This window comes from Pogona vitticeps, chromosome 2 (genome assembly GCF_051106095.1).
Source record: "Pogona vitticeps strain Pit_001003342236 chromosome 2, PviZW2.1, whole genome shotgun sequence".
Classification (NCBI taxonomy): Eukaryota; Metazoa; Chordata; class Lepidosauria; order Squamata; family Agamidae; genus Pogona; species Pogona vitticeps.
This window is the reverse complement of record NC_135784.1, coordinates 274692378-274710076: the sequence shown is the minus strand read 5'-3', so window position 1 is coordinate 274710076 and position 17699 is coordinate 274692378. Positions and strand designations below refer to the sequence as shown.

At 40.3% G+C, this 17699-nt stretch overlaps 1 protein-coding gene across 2 annotated transcripts in view; it reads left to right on the top strand.

Moving 5' to 3' along the window:
- The window catches only part of MSH3 (mutS homolog 3), a 103783-nt gene extending 87045 nt beyond the window's left edge, over positions 1–16738 (top strand). For both annotated transcript variants that reach the window (XM_072992608.2, XM_072992607.2), the window contains exons 18-24: positions 3955–4062; positions 4305–4419; positions 5388–5545; positions 13792–13978; positions 14521–14650; positions 14869–15043; positions 15777–16738. In XM_072992608.2, coding sequence (XP_072848709.2) covers positions 3955–4062; positions 4305–4419; positions 5388–5545; positions 13792–13978; positions 14521–14650; positions 14869–15043; positions 15777–15882 — 979 coding nt within the window. In that variant the 3' untranslated portion in view covers positions 15883–16738. The remainder of the gene's footprint in view (positions 1–3954; positions 4063–4304; positions 4420–5387; positions 5546–13791; positions 13979–14520; positions 14651–14868; positions 15044–15776) is intronic.
- The last annotated feature ends 961 nt before the right edge of the window (positions 16739–17699 follow it).

The window sequence follows — 17699 nt, the reverse complement described above, 5'->3', positions numbered from 1 at the left end:
AAAAACTAAAACAATTTCTACCTTAAAAGTTATAACAGTTATTTTGCAATAGACATTATAATTTTATGAAAGTATTCTAGAATGGGAGACTCCCTATCTCCTCAGACAATCACAGTGTTGTACCCAAATAATTTTTATAAAAAACGTTGAAGAAAACATTAAACTGCCACATCTCAACCTTATCTTTAAAATTTATTCATTATGCTTAAATCTTAAATCATGAAAGAACAACACAATGAAAGCAATCAAACATCCCATAACAAAACGACAAACAAACAATGGCCCACAGACTGGAAACATTAAGTATACATTCCTGTCCCCAAGAAAGGAGATGCCAAGGGGTGCAATAAATATATAGAACCATTGCTCTAATTTCCCATGTAAAATGATGCTTGAGGTGTTGCAACAACGGCTTCTACATTACATGGAGCAAGAAATGTCTGAAAACCTATACAAAATAGGTTAAAGCATGACAGATTCCTTTGAAGAGATACCATATGATGAAGAACTTGCAGCTCTAGAAAGTGAAATGAAATCTGCTTTGAAAGACCTGGGAAAAATAAATCACCAGAGGTAGAAGGAATACCAGTAGAACTATTTCAGCCCACAGAGAATGAAAGTCCTAACAAGACCATGCCAACAAATGATGTTCAAGATGGATCCCCCCCCAAATATCATATCTCTCATATCCCCTGGCTAATGGAGTCTACCAAAGAATTTCAGAAGATTATCAGTCTATGCTTTATGAATCACAGCAAAACCTTTGATTGTGTGGATCGTGAAAAGCTGTTGGTTGTTCTAAAAAATAGGGGTATGCTCAGCACTTGATAGTCTTGATGTGTATGTAACCTGTATTGTGCACAAGAAGCTACTGTCAGGACAGAAAATGGAGAGACAGTTTGGTTTCCTATAAGCCAGTGATGACGAACCTATGGCACGTGTGCCACAGCTGGCACGCAGAGCCCTAAGTTGCCAGATCACTACCCCTGGCAGCCAAACCTGAGGAGGCAGCTGCAGCCATGGTACTAGCGCCCCAACAGGTGGTGGGCCAGGATCCGGAGCAGTTGGGGTTGGGCACAATTAGAGGCAGATCCAAAGTGGCTCTGGATGCACCTCCGTGCCCGGTATTCCCCCTTCCACTGCCGCCCGCTGGTGGTTTTTTTTTTTTTTTTTTTTTTTCCCTTTCTTTCCCCAATTTGGGCACTCAGGCTCAAAAAGGTTCACCATCACTGCTATAAGCAACTGTGTCAGACAAGGACACATTTTATCTTTCTATTTGTTCACTCAGTACACAGAACATATACAGAAAGCTAGATAAGATTCAGATGAAGGAGTGAAAATTGATGTAAGAAACATTGATAATTTAAAATATTCTGATGACACTATTTTACTGGTAAAAAGCAACAATGACTTGAAACTGTAATGATCTGTGTTTTTGAAGCTATTGTGTGTTTCTTAGAATGGTTTATGTAGTCATGTAATTGTCTAAATGGCATCCATTATGAATCAATGTCTGTGTCTGTGAAAGGAATTTCACATGCTGTTTTTGACTGCCTAGCTCTCAGTCCTTATCTGGTTACCAGGATGGCCGAAGAGCTGAACTTCTTGTAGTCATAACAATTCTACCACTAACATAATAACACCTGAGAAAGCTCATGAGAATCTGGGGCGGGACAAGACAATTTTTGCTTGTTCCTAATTGGTCATCCTGTGGAGGAAGAAGAAGGGGGGTAATGGAGTCGTAAGTTGTAAAATGGAGTGTCGCTGAGACAGAGAGGAGCCTTTCTTCCAACATGGATTCTAATTCCTGAAATGGAGCTTTTTCCTAACATGGACCTGATGGATTACAATGGACTTTACAGTTCCTGATGGACTATGGAATACCTGGATACGTAAGGATGTAGTTTTCTTTCAGAAAAGGATGGCTAAGCCTGACCTTTATTCTAGCTTAGTAATCATTTATTTTATTTTATTTTTCTTAGCTGGAGTTTGTGGAGTAATCTAATGTCTTGGTTGGAAATGTTACTAAATGCCTTATTTTGCAATAAACTGAATTCTGAGTAGAACTATATTTCTTAATAAAAATAGTAATGCATAAGATCTCACGTTTTGGTCTCTTGAACAGAATAGCCTGAATAATTGGCCACGTATTTTTCTACCACAGAGCCCATATTTCACCTGAGTTCTAACTCATGGTTGGTGTTATGTTTCTTTGTTTTCTTAACAAAGGGGGTAGACTTGAGGAAGGAGATTCAGGGCAGTATCCTGGCTGAGTTTGGGCTCACCTTAGCCACATAGGGACTGACTAATCTCCAGAATCTCTCTATTCCCGGCTCGTCTGATCTCCCTGGAGACGGATGAAGCTTACAGAAACAAATTCATGAAAGTGAAAGAAGAAAATGCCAAAGCAGAATAGAAGACATCAAGAAGACCAAATTGTAATTATAGAGGAATTAAACAACTTTAGTGTTGACAGTGAAGAAATTGAAATAGATATTTTGTATACAGTACTTTGGTTTAGTCATCAATCCAAATGGAGACTGCAGTCAAAAAATCAGAAGAAGACTGAGGCTCAGAATGGCTGCAGTGAAAGAATTAGAAAATATCATCACGTGTAAGTCTTGAACGTGATATATGGGTGTGAAAGCTGAACCCTGAAGAAACCTGATAGGGGAAAAATGATTCATTTGAAATATGGTGCTCAAGAAGAGCTTAGGATACCCTGGACTGCCAGAAAAATAAATAAGTGGATTGTAGAATAAATCAAGTCTGAAGTAGCTCTGGAGGCAAAATTGACAAGACAGATTGTCATACTTTGGGCACATGATGAGAAAGCAAGATTCTGTGGAAAATGCTAGGAAAAGTTGAAGGTAGCAGGAAAAGAGGAAGATCAAATATGAGATGGATTGGCTGCACTGAAGCCACAGGCTTGAGTTTACAACAGCTGAGCAGGGGCAGTTGAAGACAGGTCATTTCAGAGATTGCTCATCTATAGAGTTGCTGTAAGTTAGAGTCAGAAGTAAATTGACTGCTTGTAACAACATAAAGCCCAGTTCAGTTCATTGGTACCTATTTACAAATCTCTAAACAACACGGGGCCCCGATAGCTGAAAGAATGCTCCCTCAACTGCCAACCAAATCATGCTTTAAGATCAATCAGAAAACCACTTTTTGTTGGCTCAGTAGGCATGACCCTTGATGTGCTGACTCAAGATAGGGCCTTCTCAGTGACATCACCCAGATTATAGAATTTCCTTCCCAGGAAAATGAGGTTGGCTACCACACTGTTGGCAACAGCAAAATCCACATATGCTCCCAAGGTTTTTCAGATGTAACCGGACATTGGGAGATTACTCTTCTATGGCACTGAGTAAGTGTGTATTATGTGTTATGCTGTGCCATTAATTGAATTTTATGGTTGATATTTTTAATTGTACAGGTTTTAAAGAAAGTATGTTGACTTCTTTCGGTTCCCTTTGGAAGCAATGGTGGTATATAAACAGTAAGAACAGGAAAGCAAAGAGAGGAACTTCTTTCCAATAAGGAAATTTCTTGGCTTTTTAAAAAATGGTACTTTTGCATGACAATGCATTTCTCTGTACATTCTCATTTACAATATGCATACTGTATAGCAGTGGTCCCCAACCTTGGGCCTCCAGGTGTTCTTGGACTGCAACTCCCAGAAGCCTTCACCACCACCTCTGCTGGCCAGGATTTCTGGGAGTTGAAGTCCAAGAACATCTGGAGGCCCAAGGTTGGGGACCACTGCTGTATAGGATTGTAACTTAAATATTATGCTCTTTGTTCTCTAACGGCTATCTGCAGCCATTTATCATATATTCAAATCTTATTAAACAGAGCCAGTGGCAGATAGTAACAGTGCTTCCGTATTAATGATTTAATTCATGTATTTCTCTCTTTCCTATCCCTTTATCCATATTTATGTATTTATAGTAATTTTAGAGACGATTATCACTCAATCACTAGAGCTGTGGGTCACCTAGCAACTGTGGACTGTGTTTTTTCCTTGGCTGAGGTTGCCAAACAAGGAGGCTATTGCAGGTAATTGTTTTCTAAACGATTGTAGAGTATGATGCTTACCTTTGTGGATTTAATGTAATGCAAAAATAAGTATTGTCAAATACTCATTTACATGTTTGAAGACACAAATATATTTCTCCATAGGATTTTATTTTTCCTGGAGAATGTTGTTGGAGTAGCTTTTCTTCCAGAGTATGATGGCACTTTGGAGAGGGCAGAAATCCTCATCCCACATGACATACTATAACATCTTTTTTTTTTAGACCCGTTGTAAAAGATGGGAAGTCAGAGATAACGATAAAAAATGGTAAACATCCTGTGATAGACGCGTTACTGGGAGAACAAGAGCAATATGTTCCAAATGACACAAACTTAGTAGTAAGTACAGTATACGGGATTAAAGCTAAAACATGATTGTGTTGTTTTTAGCCTGGGAAAAAATGTCATGTCTGTGGTGTTCATGGCAGTTATTGTAGTCTCTGTGCAAATGTTGTACCTAATAAAAAAATCCAAAAGATGAACAGCTAAAAAGCTGTATGAGATTTTTACTGAAGGGTAATACGATTTGTTTTTATTAGCTATCTTCTATTAGCTGTTAGTGCTAAATATTGATAAAAGAGTAGGCTCCAATGATGGCAGTCTGCTGAAACAAGTCCTCCACTCTGGTATTCTCTTTTGAGAGATTTATTTATTTATTTATTGAACTTGTATGCCGCCCATCTACTCTGGGTGGCTCATAGAACACAAAGTAAAACAACAGAAATAAATTAGCAGTTAACAACACATAGATAGTAATTCAAGATGGAAGAGAATAAAAAGAAAATTATATAGTGCCCGGAGGGAAGGCCTGTCTGAATAACCAGGTCTTAAGTTGGTTTTTTAAAATGCCCAGCGAGGGGGCCAACCGGATCTCAGAGGGGAGTTTGTTCCAGAGACAGGGACATGTTCCAGAGATGCATTTCTAAGTACAACTGTTGAGGTACTGAGGAAGAAAATAAAGGCCATCTCATTCCAGCACACCTAGGCTGTATATTTTTTGCTTTGCAGCTCTGACAATTGCTGATGGAAACCTTGCTGTTACTGTACAGTTATATTTTAAATAGTTTCAGAGAACATTGATAATACTTTTTGAGGTGAATGTAAACAAGTGTTGTGAACACCAACCAGGCAGCCTTGAGTGGGGAAATAAAATTTTTAAAAAAGAAATTATACCTTATTGAGCACCCAAGAATAGAAACCTATGAAGTTAGACTTTGTATATTCTGGTTCTGAGCCACCAAAATTCTGATATTGTTAAATTGGCCAATTCTTTCAAATTGTGTAATTATAATCTTCCTTTTTTCCAGGAAGACGATCAAAGGGTAATGATAATTACTGGGCCTAATATGGGTGGAAAGAGCTCTTACATAAAGCAGGTTGCATTGATAACAATCATGGCACAGATTGGTTCCTATGTGCCAGCTGAAGAAGCAAGAGTTGGAATTGTGGATGGCATATTCACCAGGTAAGAGATCAAAGCTCTTAAACCTCTGTTAAGGTTAAGTGAAAATAATTTTGTTGTTTCATCAGATATTTGTCATTAAGTGTATAACAACAAACAAAATCAAGTATTATAATAGACAGAGGGTGTAATCATAGAATCATCTCAGATCTCATAATGGAAGAGGGCTCTTCAGATGGAGCATTTGGTTGCCATGTTATATCTGGCTAGTCCCTGATGGTATCGGTATTATTCTCATTGTTCCCATGACGTAAGATTTGTCTCGGTATGTTCAGTGACAAAAATCCATGGCTTCTGGAGGTTTTTGAAATATTAGGCTTAAAAATTTAATCCTTCTTTCTTCCCTGCACTTTGTTCCCCATCTCTGCTTGAGAACCCCAGCAGCTGATACATTCCTACTTGGCACTTCTCCCTAGCTATACAATCTAGCTGTAATAGTCACTGTAAGAATCAGTGTGGCTTGGTGGAAAAAACTGCCACCACTACTGTCACTGGCAACTTCTGTGTGGCACCCAACTGCATCACCTTGCTCTTTCTCCTCACTTTTATCCACTCACCTGCTCAGACTATATTCAAGTCTTCTTCAAAAGATTGAAATATGGCCTTAAAGTTAGGGATGTAACCGTCTGGTAATTACACTTTCCCAAAAGTACAAGGGAAGGAGCCAAAAGATAATTCCATGAAGCAAGAATTTTGGAGCATCCAGGCTAAATCTGTAACTAGAACTGCCTTTTACTGAATTAAGGAGATGGAGTAGAACTTTCTTGGATCCAAGGTTACATGAGCATTTGATTAATTACAGTATTTAATCTGCAGCCATCTTCTGATAACTGGGAACTTCTATCAAGGTTCAAAATGACCCAGCGCAAAAGTAAATGTCTATTTTTGACACATGTTTAACTTGGAAGGCAATCAGAAATGGATTTGAAATTATGTTAAAGTCAGATTACAGCCAAATGTGACAGCCTACTAGCCAATAGTAGGAAAACATTGAATGTAGGTTACTTAAATTTAGAGCCATTGCTAACTTGGTCACATCACGAGATGCTAGGTATTTTCATTTATCTATTATAACTTTAATCAGGCATGTGGAATCTCTTGTGGCCAGTCTGCTAAGCAATAGAGACCAAAGAAATTTGGGTGTAAATGATTACCTGTCTCAGGATGGGTACATTTCTTAGAAACTAGGATTATCTTAAATGCCCTTTGTTTTTCAGGATTCCAGTTTATGCAGCTCCTTGTGATCATCAGTGAATATTCATATTAATAATTTAGGGCTATACCAAGTAATCATTCCCCCTTTGTGCTTCCATAAGCCCACTGAGTATACTAGCTAATACAAATGTAGAAGCCAATTAAAAATGCTGCTCTTTTATGAAGAAAATCACCCCCTGTTGCATATTATTGAAAAGGATCTAAAGCATTCTGCTAACACTAGTATATCTCTGTTATAACTTCAATACACAATTAGTGCAACACATTTTTATGTTGGATATATTCAATTTTTAAAAAATTGAAATAATTATTGAATTATTAAGCTTGAGAGTTTTGAATGCTTAAATGCTGTATTCTTTGGGAATCTATTTTGATTAGCTCAGAAAATATTTAATTACATATTTCTAACAGATGATGATGATGATTTTATGTGCTGATGAGCACTTCAATAACACTTGAAATGAAGTCACTATATTAAAATTCTTTACTCAGTTGACTTTCAGTATGTACTTGTATTGTGAAGCAGGATGAAGGGAGGCTGGTTTGCCATGTCCCAGTAAGACAGAGTTCCAGAAGATTTTAAGTTTTCTTAAATAATAATGCTGGCTAAAAGACTGATACTATAAGTATACGTTGCAAACAAAAGACACAACATATTGTTATTTACCCCAGACAGCCAGAGCCTGTTTCTCCCTGTATCTATTGAAAAGATAAGTGCCCACCTTCTGTTAATCACTGGATTGAGGCTCTGTCAGATCTTTCAACATTCATGGGTGGCTTATAGACACCAACTGTGTATGACACCTATTTGGTTGCCTGGTTGTCTTCCATTGAACTCCATGCTTAGATTTTTGGTTTTTAAAATATCTGTGGTGGGGGGTTATTTTTGATTTTTTTTTTGTTATACTTTTTTGTTTTGGTGTGTTCTTCATGGTCTCTGTGAATGCACACTAATGGGTTAATGTGCTCCTGCACAGAACATTCTAGAGCTCAAGCACATGGTGCCGGGACCTCCCACATGCTACCCATAACCCTGCCCCAGCACCGAGTGCCTCAGTTCCAGTTCTGCCGCCACCGCTGCAGCAAGAGTAGACCTTTAGTCTAGATGGGCAAGATAAAAATCCAATAAATAAATACTCAGCTTCAGAGCTCCTGTGTGTCATGTCTGAAAAGAAAAAAAAGAAAAGAAAAAAAGAAACAAACTTACTTTTGGACCTCCCAGTGCTTCGAATTCGGACTGTAGACAATTCCTTTGGACCTATGAGTTGGACAAAGCATAAAACTGAGTTATTCTCATTCGTCCAACTTTTATATTGTTTGTTTATGGCCACTTCGGGCCGCTTCAAGCGTTGTACGACCTGCCCGAATAAGGTAACTTTGTCGGACAGCCATTTCCAGTGCCTATTTTGCTTGGGAGAAGAGCACCAGCTGACCTTTTGTGCCGCATTTCACTAAGCTGGTGCCTAAACTAAGGTTATAGTGCCTTTGTTCTTTCCTTTGGGAAAAGTCCCTTTGCCCTCCTCGGGACTCAGTTATGGACCCCCACAAGCCCGTTCTTCTGAGGCTTCCTCAAAGGCCAGTTGTTCGCCCACAGTGGCAAAGCATCCTCCTCAGGCTCAAGGCTGACCACCCTGGCATCAATGCTGAGGCTATCTCCGGCCCCCATGACAAAGAAAAAGAAGAAGCCATCTCAGAAACCCACATGGCCTGTGGCCAAGGCCTTAACCATCACCTCTGCCTCCAGCCCAATCCTGGCATGACTCTGTATGCCTTAGCATACCATCCGGGGATGAGGAAGTACCTCCCCCGAGGCTGGTGACCACGCCGTCTCCACAACTGTGCTTTTCCTGGGAGTGGGCAGATACCTTGGCTGAGGTGCAACAATTGACACAAGCCAGCCTGTGTTCCCTACCGGTCTTGGCATCAGGACAGGCATTGATATCTCCGCCCTTCTCCATATTGCCTGAGGCTCCTAGAAGGAAGAAGCAAAAGACCCGTCATCTAGAGCCCCCAGCCAAGCCTGACATATATCGATATCGACAGCCTCCCCCAGATGACTATGTTCCTCACTGGGGTTTTCAGAGGGCTCGGCACTTTGACTACCTCCGTTACTATGAACCAGAAGGCTTTCACCCTGAGGCTCGATGATACGCAGCCCCATATGAGCCCAAGCCCTACTACCAGCGCTGGCTCCCACCTCACTATTATGGACCATATTTGCCATCACCCTCACATTCTTCCTCTACCCGGAGGACGATTATGGGCCCAAACCGCTGCTGCGGAGGTAAGCTAAGCGAACTGCTCCACATGACTTCTTGGTTCCCGCACAGCCAAAGAGGCCTTGTCCTGCACCAGCCCCTGTTCTTTGGTCTCAGCCAGATGCCACCTCCTTGCCTCTGTGAGGAACTGGGAGGGGAGACAGAGATAGTCAGGGTGTCCCACCTGATACGTATGAGCTGGAAGGGGCAGGGGATGCTCTCTCTCTCTCTGTCCCTGTACCAGGCCCTTGAGGATTTTGATTCCGACTCGGACGCCTCTGATGTCTGCATTGATAAGGAGTCTTCACCAGATGTGTCAACCTCGGTCTTGGATATGGCTGAGAACCATTAACCCTCTCCATCAGAGGATTACTCCTATTTTAAGTTGATTCACAGGATTGCGGAGGTGATGGACCTTGCCATAGATCAACCAGTAGTAGAGTAGGTGGATAAGGTCTATGAGGACATCAGTCAGGACCAGACCCCTCCTCTCCGCCTGGTGTTCATCTCTTCGTTCCTGAAGCTGGTCAAGGAGTCATGGAACAAGCCCTGTACTTCCCACCAGATACCTAGGAGAGTTGAGAACCTGTACAAGACTCATGGGGACAGTACAGATTTCGTCTCTAAGCATCCCCTACCAAATTTCTTTGTGGAGGATGCTACACAGAACAGGGCCAGGAACAGATCTACCCTACAGCCCACTCAGCAGATCTCTTACATCGGGTTTGTACTCAATTCCATTTGTGGCCGTTCCTTTCTCCCGGAGGACAGGATAGTGAAGATTCGGTTGATGTTAACTTCCTTCCTGCTAGGTGCCAGGGTGTCTGCCCACCAAACTCAGCATCTGCTCAGCCTTATGGCTTTACCACAGCAGTAGTCCAGTACACCAGACTGAAGATGAGATCCCTATAGGCCTGAAATCTTTCTCTCTTCAACCTTCTGCTTGACCCCCTCCCCCCGTCCAATCTTCTTGTGGTCACCATCGAACTGGCATCACAACTGACGTGGTGGAGCTACCAGCCAAGCTTGTTGGTTGGAAGATCCTTCAGCACTCTGGTCCTGAAGGTGCAGGTGATCAAGGATGCCAGCCCAACAGGCTGGGGAGCGCACTCTGAGGACCTGACGGTCCATGGCCTCTGGTCAGCTGCTGAGGTCTGCCTGCACATCAGTCACCTGGAGTTCCTGGTGGTTTCCAAGGCCTTTCGGGCATTTAAACAACTCTTCGCCGGCTGGGTAGTCCAGGTGGCTTCGGACAATACCGGTTAACAAGCAAGGTGGCACTCACTCCCTTCTTCTTCTATACTTGGTGGTCCAGCTACGCCCGCCACATTTACCCAGTAGCAGTGCACATGGCGTCAGAGGAGAATATCCTGGCGGACCGGCTCAGCAGGCTCCAGTGCTGCATCCATGAATGGGCTTTGGACAACAAGTTCACTTTGTCGCCGGTGGGGCACCCCACAAGTGGATGTGTTTGCCTCAGCGACCAACAGGAGGTGTGATTGTTATTGCTCGTGGGCAGGAATCGGCCTCCACTTCGAGGGGGACGCATTCATGTCCAGTTGGTCCTCCAGTCTCCTGTACATGTTTCCTCCCATCCTATTTTGATCCAGAAAGCTATCATCTTCATTGCCCCGTGATGGCCTTGCCAACCATGGTTCTCCGCTCTGCATCAGGAGGTGGTAGAGTGTTTCTGGCTGCCAGGGATGCCCTATCTTCTGTCCCTACATCATGGCAAAATGGTTCACCCAGATCTGGACTTCCTCCATTTGACAGCATGGAGGCTGCTTCACTGTAGCCAATGTCCTAAACCATGCACAGAGGCAATGGCACTCACATACACCTACAAATGGAAGGTCTTTTGCACATTTGCATCTGCGCACCACTTACCTGCGCAACCCACCTCACTGGATGTAGTCCTTCAGTGCCTTCTCCATCTCTTCCGGCGTGGCCTTTCTCACTCCACAATCAAGATTTATATGGCAGCTGTAGTGGCACATCAGCCACCCTTTTCGGAGGCAGCAACTCTTTTCCGCCATTCCACTGTGAAGCAGTTCCTCCACGGCTTGAAGAACTTGCACCCAGCTTACAAGGCCCTGACTCTGCAGTGGTCCCTTCAACTTGTCCTCAACCACCTCACGGGTCCTCTGTTCGAACCTCTGGCTACTGCAGCTGAGAGACTGCTCACCCTGAAAACGGCTTTCCCTCTTGGCATCACTTCTGCATGTTGAGCAGGAGAGCTGGCTGCTGCAAGAGTGGACCCTCCTTCCTTCAGTTTCATTTGGATAAGGTGATACTCTATCCGGATCTCTCCCTTGTGCCTGAGGTGGCCACCTATTCTCACTTGAACCAACCAATAGTTCTACCCACTTTTCCCCCTGCACTGACATCTCATTTAGAATGGTCCCTACACTCCCTAGACGTCAAGCTGGCCCAGTGCTACTGCGTCTCTTGCTCTGCGTCTTTCCACAATTTAAATAGGCTATTCATCTGCTTCCAGTGTCACTCAAGGGGGACCCTGGTCACATCCCAGACAGTCTCCCGGTGGATAATTTCGACTATTTGTTTGATGTATGAGCTAGCTCACATGCCACTGCTGTGCACCATGAGGGGCCCATTCAACCGGTTCCATGGCATCCTCCACTGTGTTCCTCAGAGGGGCTGACCTATCGGACATCTGTAGAGCAGCTATTTGGGCCACACCATCTACCTTTATGTCCCACTATCGCTTGAATGTCCGGGCCAAAGCGGAAGCTGCTGTGGGTCGCGCTGTTCTGTCTTCTGTGCTCTCGTGACGTCCTTCCACCTGATAAGTGAGCTTGCTAGTCACCCATTAGTGTGCATTCACAGAGACCACGAAGAAGAAAAAGAGGTTACTTACCTGCAACTCTGGTTCTTCGAATGGTCATGTGTGAATTCACAGTTCCCGCCCTTTCTCCCCACTGTCTGTCATGTGTGCCTGCCTTTTTGCATGCTAGGCAGTGGCAGGCTGTTCCACAGAACTGAGGCACTCGGTGCCAGGGAGGTATGGGAAACGTGGGAGGTCCTGGCACCATGTGCTTGAGCTCTAGAATGTTCTGAGGCTGCTCTGCGCAGGCACAGATTAACCCATTAGTGTGAATTCACAGATGACCTGTCAAAGAACCAGAGTTACAGGTAAGTAACTTCTTTTTCTTATTTGGTGGTTCTTTTGTTTTTATCATTTAAGATTTAATCACAACCAAAATATTTTTAAAAAGCAAATGTGCAGATTGGTGCACTATCCCTGAAAGCTGTATGGGTTTTACAGCAGGAATGGCTGTACAGAACACAGATCCTCTGTTTCCTGGTTTGTTTGTTCGGATATCGGAACTGAGAATTTGGACTTATCTCTATCCAAGCAAGCCAAAATCAGAGGCTGCTGTTTGGCTTATGATGTGGCTTGTTTGTAGGGAAATTGGTAAGAATCTTTCATATCATCAGACAACACAATAAATAAATGATAAGAAGAAGAAACATGGTTTGTTTAGACACTCCTACTTGCTGGTGGACGGAAGCGAGAATGACTGGATGGTGTGCTTATCTACCCACCATGTTTATTGACAAAGAATAAAAACATCTGAAAGAATTGTAATCCAGTAAACATAAATAATTGGCAAGGAAGAATGCTTCTTTGGGTTTTAATGGGATTGTTTTAAGTTAACTAACAGAAAAAAAAATCCTGGTACTGCCAAGGCTGGTGGTATTGTGTGTTTGTGTGATCCATGTTCTCTGACTAATACAACATGTGGATTTCGCTGTATATTAATTCCTTGTGCTTGCGTTGAGACGAAATTAATCCTTTCTTAGCAGCACTGAAAAAAATTGATCATGCTTTATCCACAAACTCATAGGTTTGACCATGAGAATTTTTTTTAAAAAAAGCTTTTAAAAAAATAAAACCTGCAATAATTTTAATTTGCTGACTAAATATCAAATGTTGATTTGACATAATGCAAATATGAATGAAGTAGCTAAAGGGTTTATTGTTGTAGGCACTTTTTCATATTTATTACTGTTGAGTTCTTGTTTCTGAGCAGGGACGTGGTGGCGCTGAAGAATATTATGCTCCTGTGTAAAATAGGTTCAAATTCACTTGTAAGAGATATGGAAATGTATGAGTTTTTTATCAAATGTATTTTATATATAATTTATCACTTATGTACAAGTGCCCAGCTTGCTGGGGGGCAAAGTGTCAACTGCCTAGAGAGTGCTTCCACATTATGCAGCAGTATATAAGTCGAAACAACAACATATATCATATACAAAATAAAGACATGTTTTTGTAGCTGCTTGTGAAAATGACTAAAAACGAAAAACTGCTTCTGTTTATATTCTGGAAGAAAATATTTCCATAAATGTAATATGAAGGCTGGTTTGAGAACAGAAGATCACCTATTACCATCCTCCTGTAACTTTTTTTTATTGCTATTTGTCTGCACTATGTATCTGATGATACTCTATTTCAGGGGGTTAACTTGAACTGATAATAGTGTTATCTGTCATAAAGGCCACTGACTTTATTTTTTATTGTTTTGATCTTTTATAATTCCCTTTGGTTATCTGTATATTTTGGTTACTATGTAAGATTCTAATGTACAAGGAGCAGAACGAAATTATTTAAGGGACATTTGTGATTCCCCCCCCCCATTATTTAAATGTGTGTGCTTGTTTCTGAGAGCAGAATACTATTCTGTGGGGTATTTTTTACGTACTTGATTTTGGCCTAATAACATTTATGAATCTTGCTTTCAATTACAGAATGGGTGCCACGGATAACTTATTTAAAGGTCACAGCACCTTTATGGAAGAACTAACAGATACAGCTGAGATCATTAGAAAAGCAACTTCACATTCACTGGTAATTTTAGATGAACTAGGGAGAGGAACCAGCACACATGATGGGATTGCAATTGCCTATGCTACTCTAGAATATTTTATTAGAGATGTAAGTACATTATCTATCAGTTTGTTTGGATATGGGTGTGAATACATACAACCATCTTCATTATTTTAATGAGACCAGTTGTTCAGATTCTTAGCCACCTTAGTCTCAAAGTCTTTTTTAAACATAAACATATTTTTTATGTTTAAAAAATATCACACAGTGAAATAAATTAACTAACCTTGGTAGAAGTGTTCCATATTAAAAACCCACAAGTGTTAATTCCAACCATCCTCATTTCTTAAATACACAGGTTTGTGGGATTTTTTGGAAGGTGGAAATGTGCTTCCAGGACACTGAAAAGTTCCTATGCTATGGATCCTAGCCGTTATACTTTATAATGTGTCATCAGACTACTAATAATATATGTAGCAGTAACTTTGGCAAGATATAACATTATATGTTGAAAATAAACCCTCTAGTCTCTCAGGAGAGATTACAAAAATTTACTAGTTATCACCTATTGTTATTTTCTGTGACTTCCCTTTTAAAAATGATTCCACCATGCATATTTTCCAAATCTGAATATATTTCTCTTTCTCTAGGTAGGTTCATTAACACTGTTTGTCACCCATTATCCTCCATTGTGTGAACTAGAAAGGGCCTACCCAAGACAAGTTGGGAATTACCACATGACATTTTTGGTGAATGAAGATGATTCTGAACAGGAAAAGGGTATGATCACAATTACCTGACCTAGTCACTCTCTGCTGGTAGTGCTTGAATGTTACTGGTTCCTACCACATTAATGTTTTCAAGTATGCAGTTAGAGTTGCTGTAGGGCTTTGTGTAGTGATTGGTTGAAAGTAATTTCCAGGCTTACTGGGACAATCAAATATAAACAGTGAACAATGATGAAGTCTTAATATGAAAGGGTATTTCATTCTCTTTAGGTTCTAAAGATGAAGAAAATCCTGAATTTATCACTTTCCTTTACCAAATTAAGAAGGAAGTTGCTGCAAGGAGTTATGGACTAAATGTTGCAAAACTAGCAGCTGTCCCTGAAGAAGTTCTTAAAAAAGCAGCTCACAAATCAAAAGAGCTGGAGAGATTTGTGAATATGAAAAGGTTTGACAGCAGATTGATGCATATCTTTCTTAGTAATAAAACTTCCACGTGATGCTAAGAGTATAAGTAGAGACATAAAGTAGATCTGAAGGATTTTGAGAGATGCCTAATAGGTTAATATTATTTGCTTTCATTACAACCCATCCTTTAGGCAGCTGAACACCATTCATTAGTTATATTAATGAAATAAGAGTTTTTAAGGTGCTGCCTTTTTCTTTTATAATTGTGATTATATATTATAAAATGGACTGATCTAGGAGAAGTTAATTGTGATGTGATCTAACTAAAGCTAGTCACAATTAGCAAATTCCCTTGCATGGATTGTGTCCAGTATTATCTGTGCATGCTAATATATAGTAATAAAGTCACTCATCCCAGGTTGGAAGTATAGTTTCAAGCACATGTAGCAGTGAAATATGGAAGCCTCACTTTAAATGTAGCATTGAAGAATGTAGCTTTTTTCCAATAAAAACTGAGTTTCATTGAGGCATACATAGAACTTCCTGATATTTTTCATTTGTTTTTCTCTTTCCATGTCACCTATTTGACCTTGCTGATTAATTATGGTCTAAAATATTTAATGAGATATTTAAATGTGTGTGTGTGTGTGTGTGTGTGTGTGTGTGTGTGTGTGTGTGTACACGATCAGCAGCTCAGATGTTATATTTAAATATGAATCCATAAATAATTTAAGAAGTTCTAATTTCTAACAATGTTTTGTTTCTGTTTTTAGAAAAAGACTGAGGACCTTTACTAAACTATGGAATACCAATAGTGCTGAAGAACTGCAAAGATGGAAAAATGTGTGTGAAACAGATGACGATCTGGGCCAATTTTAAACATTCCTCAAAGCTTGCCATTTGAAATTGGAAATAACAGGATATTTAAAAATAAGCTATAAAGCAAAGAGATATAGTCACATGAGGTGAATTTCCAGATCTCTTCTAGGACATGTGGAGGATTTTAAGTGCTTAATGGCTGGTTTGTAGAGCCATGTGAACTCCCACTTGAGACAAATAACTGTTGAGGGGATGGTTTAGGACAATATGTGTTTCCCCATTACTGTCAGCCGAGCTTGGTTTGAGAGGTACCTGTAGCTGCTGTTAACTTTAAAACAAATGAAAAACCATGAAAATTTATTGTCCTGTCATTGGCCATATTTTCTGTTTTGGCTTCATGTAAACTAATATTACTGTAAATGGAAATCATTGGATCTTACCCACAGTGCCTTGTCATGATCAAGGACAATCATGAGCTGAAAAGTTAATAACAAATAAAGATTGTGTGAATAGACTGTAATATTGTTTTAATGCAATAGACATTTCAGAGTCAGCCAGTATTTAGTTTTATAAATTGCTTCCTAATGTGTGGTAGGTTTGTTGATTGAAAAGAAAATCATTTTATTACATTCTCTTGTGTGATGTTTCTTATAGGAAAGCTTGAAGAATGTCCTTTCTACATTGTACTTTATTTAAAATAAATATATGGAAAAGGGTTTTGCTTTGATGTTAAAGGTAATTACTGATGAAAAAAATGTAAAACCATATTTTTAAATTAAAGAATGAATTCTTGTATTTAAAAAAATAATGTTTGTAAAATCTAGGACATTTGATTTCTAAAATGAGTACCACGACAGATAATAATGCATGTCTTTGTAGATTAATAAACATAGAATAATACTTTTGTTTAATATCAGTTCAGTAGTACTGAATAATATTTTGAACTTCATATTTTATGTTACTAATTTTTTTATCATGAGAACTGGTTTTCTGCTGACTCATGTCCTACTCACAGAATGAACTGTCAGTATGCTAGAGTTCCTACAGCAAAGATATTTAAGGTACTTGCTTTCTTCCTTGTTCTTGACCCATAGCATTAATTTAGAAAACTACATTGTTGTTACTAGAAAAGGTGAATTTGCAAGCATTTGAGTTTGCAAAATGCAGTAAAAACAGATACTTATTTATTTATTTTATTTATTTATTGTATTTATACCCCACCTATCTAGTCATTTCGACCACTCTAGGCAGCTTACAGCATAAAGGATAACAAGTTCAAGAAAAATTTATAACAATTAATTAATTAAATTAAATGGTTCTGCAAGATGGGAAAAATACAAAATAAATCAAATAAAGAGAAAAAGAATAAAAAAGGAAAGAGGACAGAAATTAACTGGAAGGGAAGGCCTGCTTATACATCCACGTTTTTAGTTGGTTCTTAAAAGTACCCAGCGAGGGTGCAGCGCAAATCTCTGGAAGTAGGTTATTCCAGAGGTGAGGAGCCACTGCCAAGAAGGCCCAGTTTCTAGTTCTTTCCTTCTGGGCCTCCCTCGGCGTCAGGCTCCTCAGCCTCACCTCCTGGCTTGCGCGGGTGACACGGGTAGAACTAGTTGGGAGTAAGCGTTCCGCCAAGTATCGAGGTCCTAAACCGTTTAGGGCTTTATATGTAAGCATTAGCACTTTGAAGTCAATGCGGAAACGGATGGGCAGCCAGTGCAGCATGGCCAGAGTAGGAGAGATATGTTGATATTTTCTCACTCCAGTAAGGAGTCTGGCCGCCGCATTCTGCACCACTTGAAGTTTCCGCATCAGCTTCAAAGGAAGCCCCACGTAGAGCGCGTTACAGTAGTCTAATCTAGAAATTACGAGCGCATGTA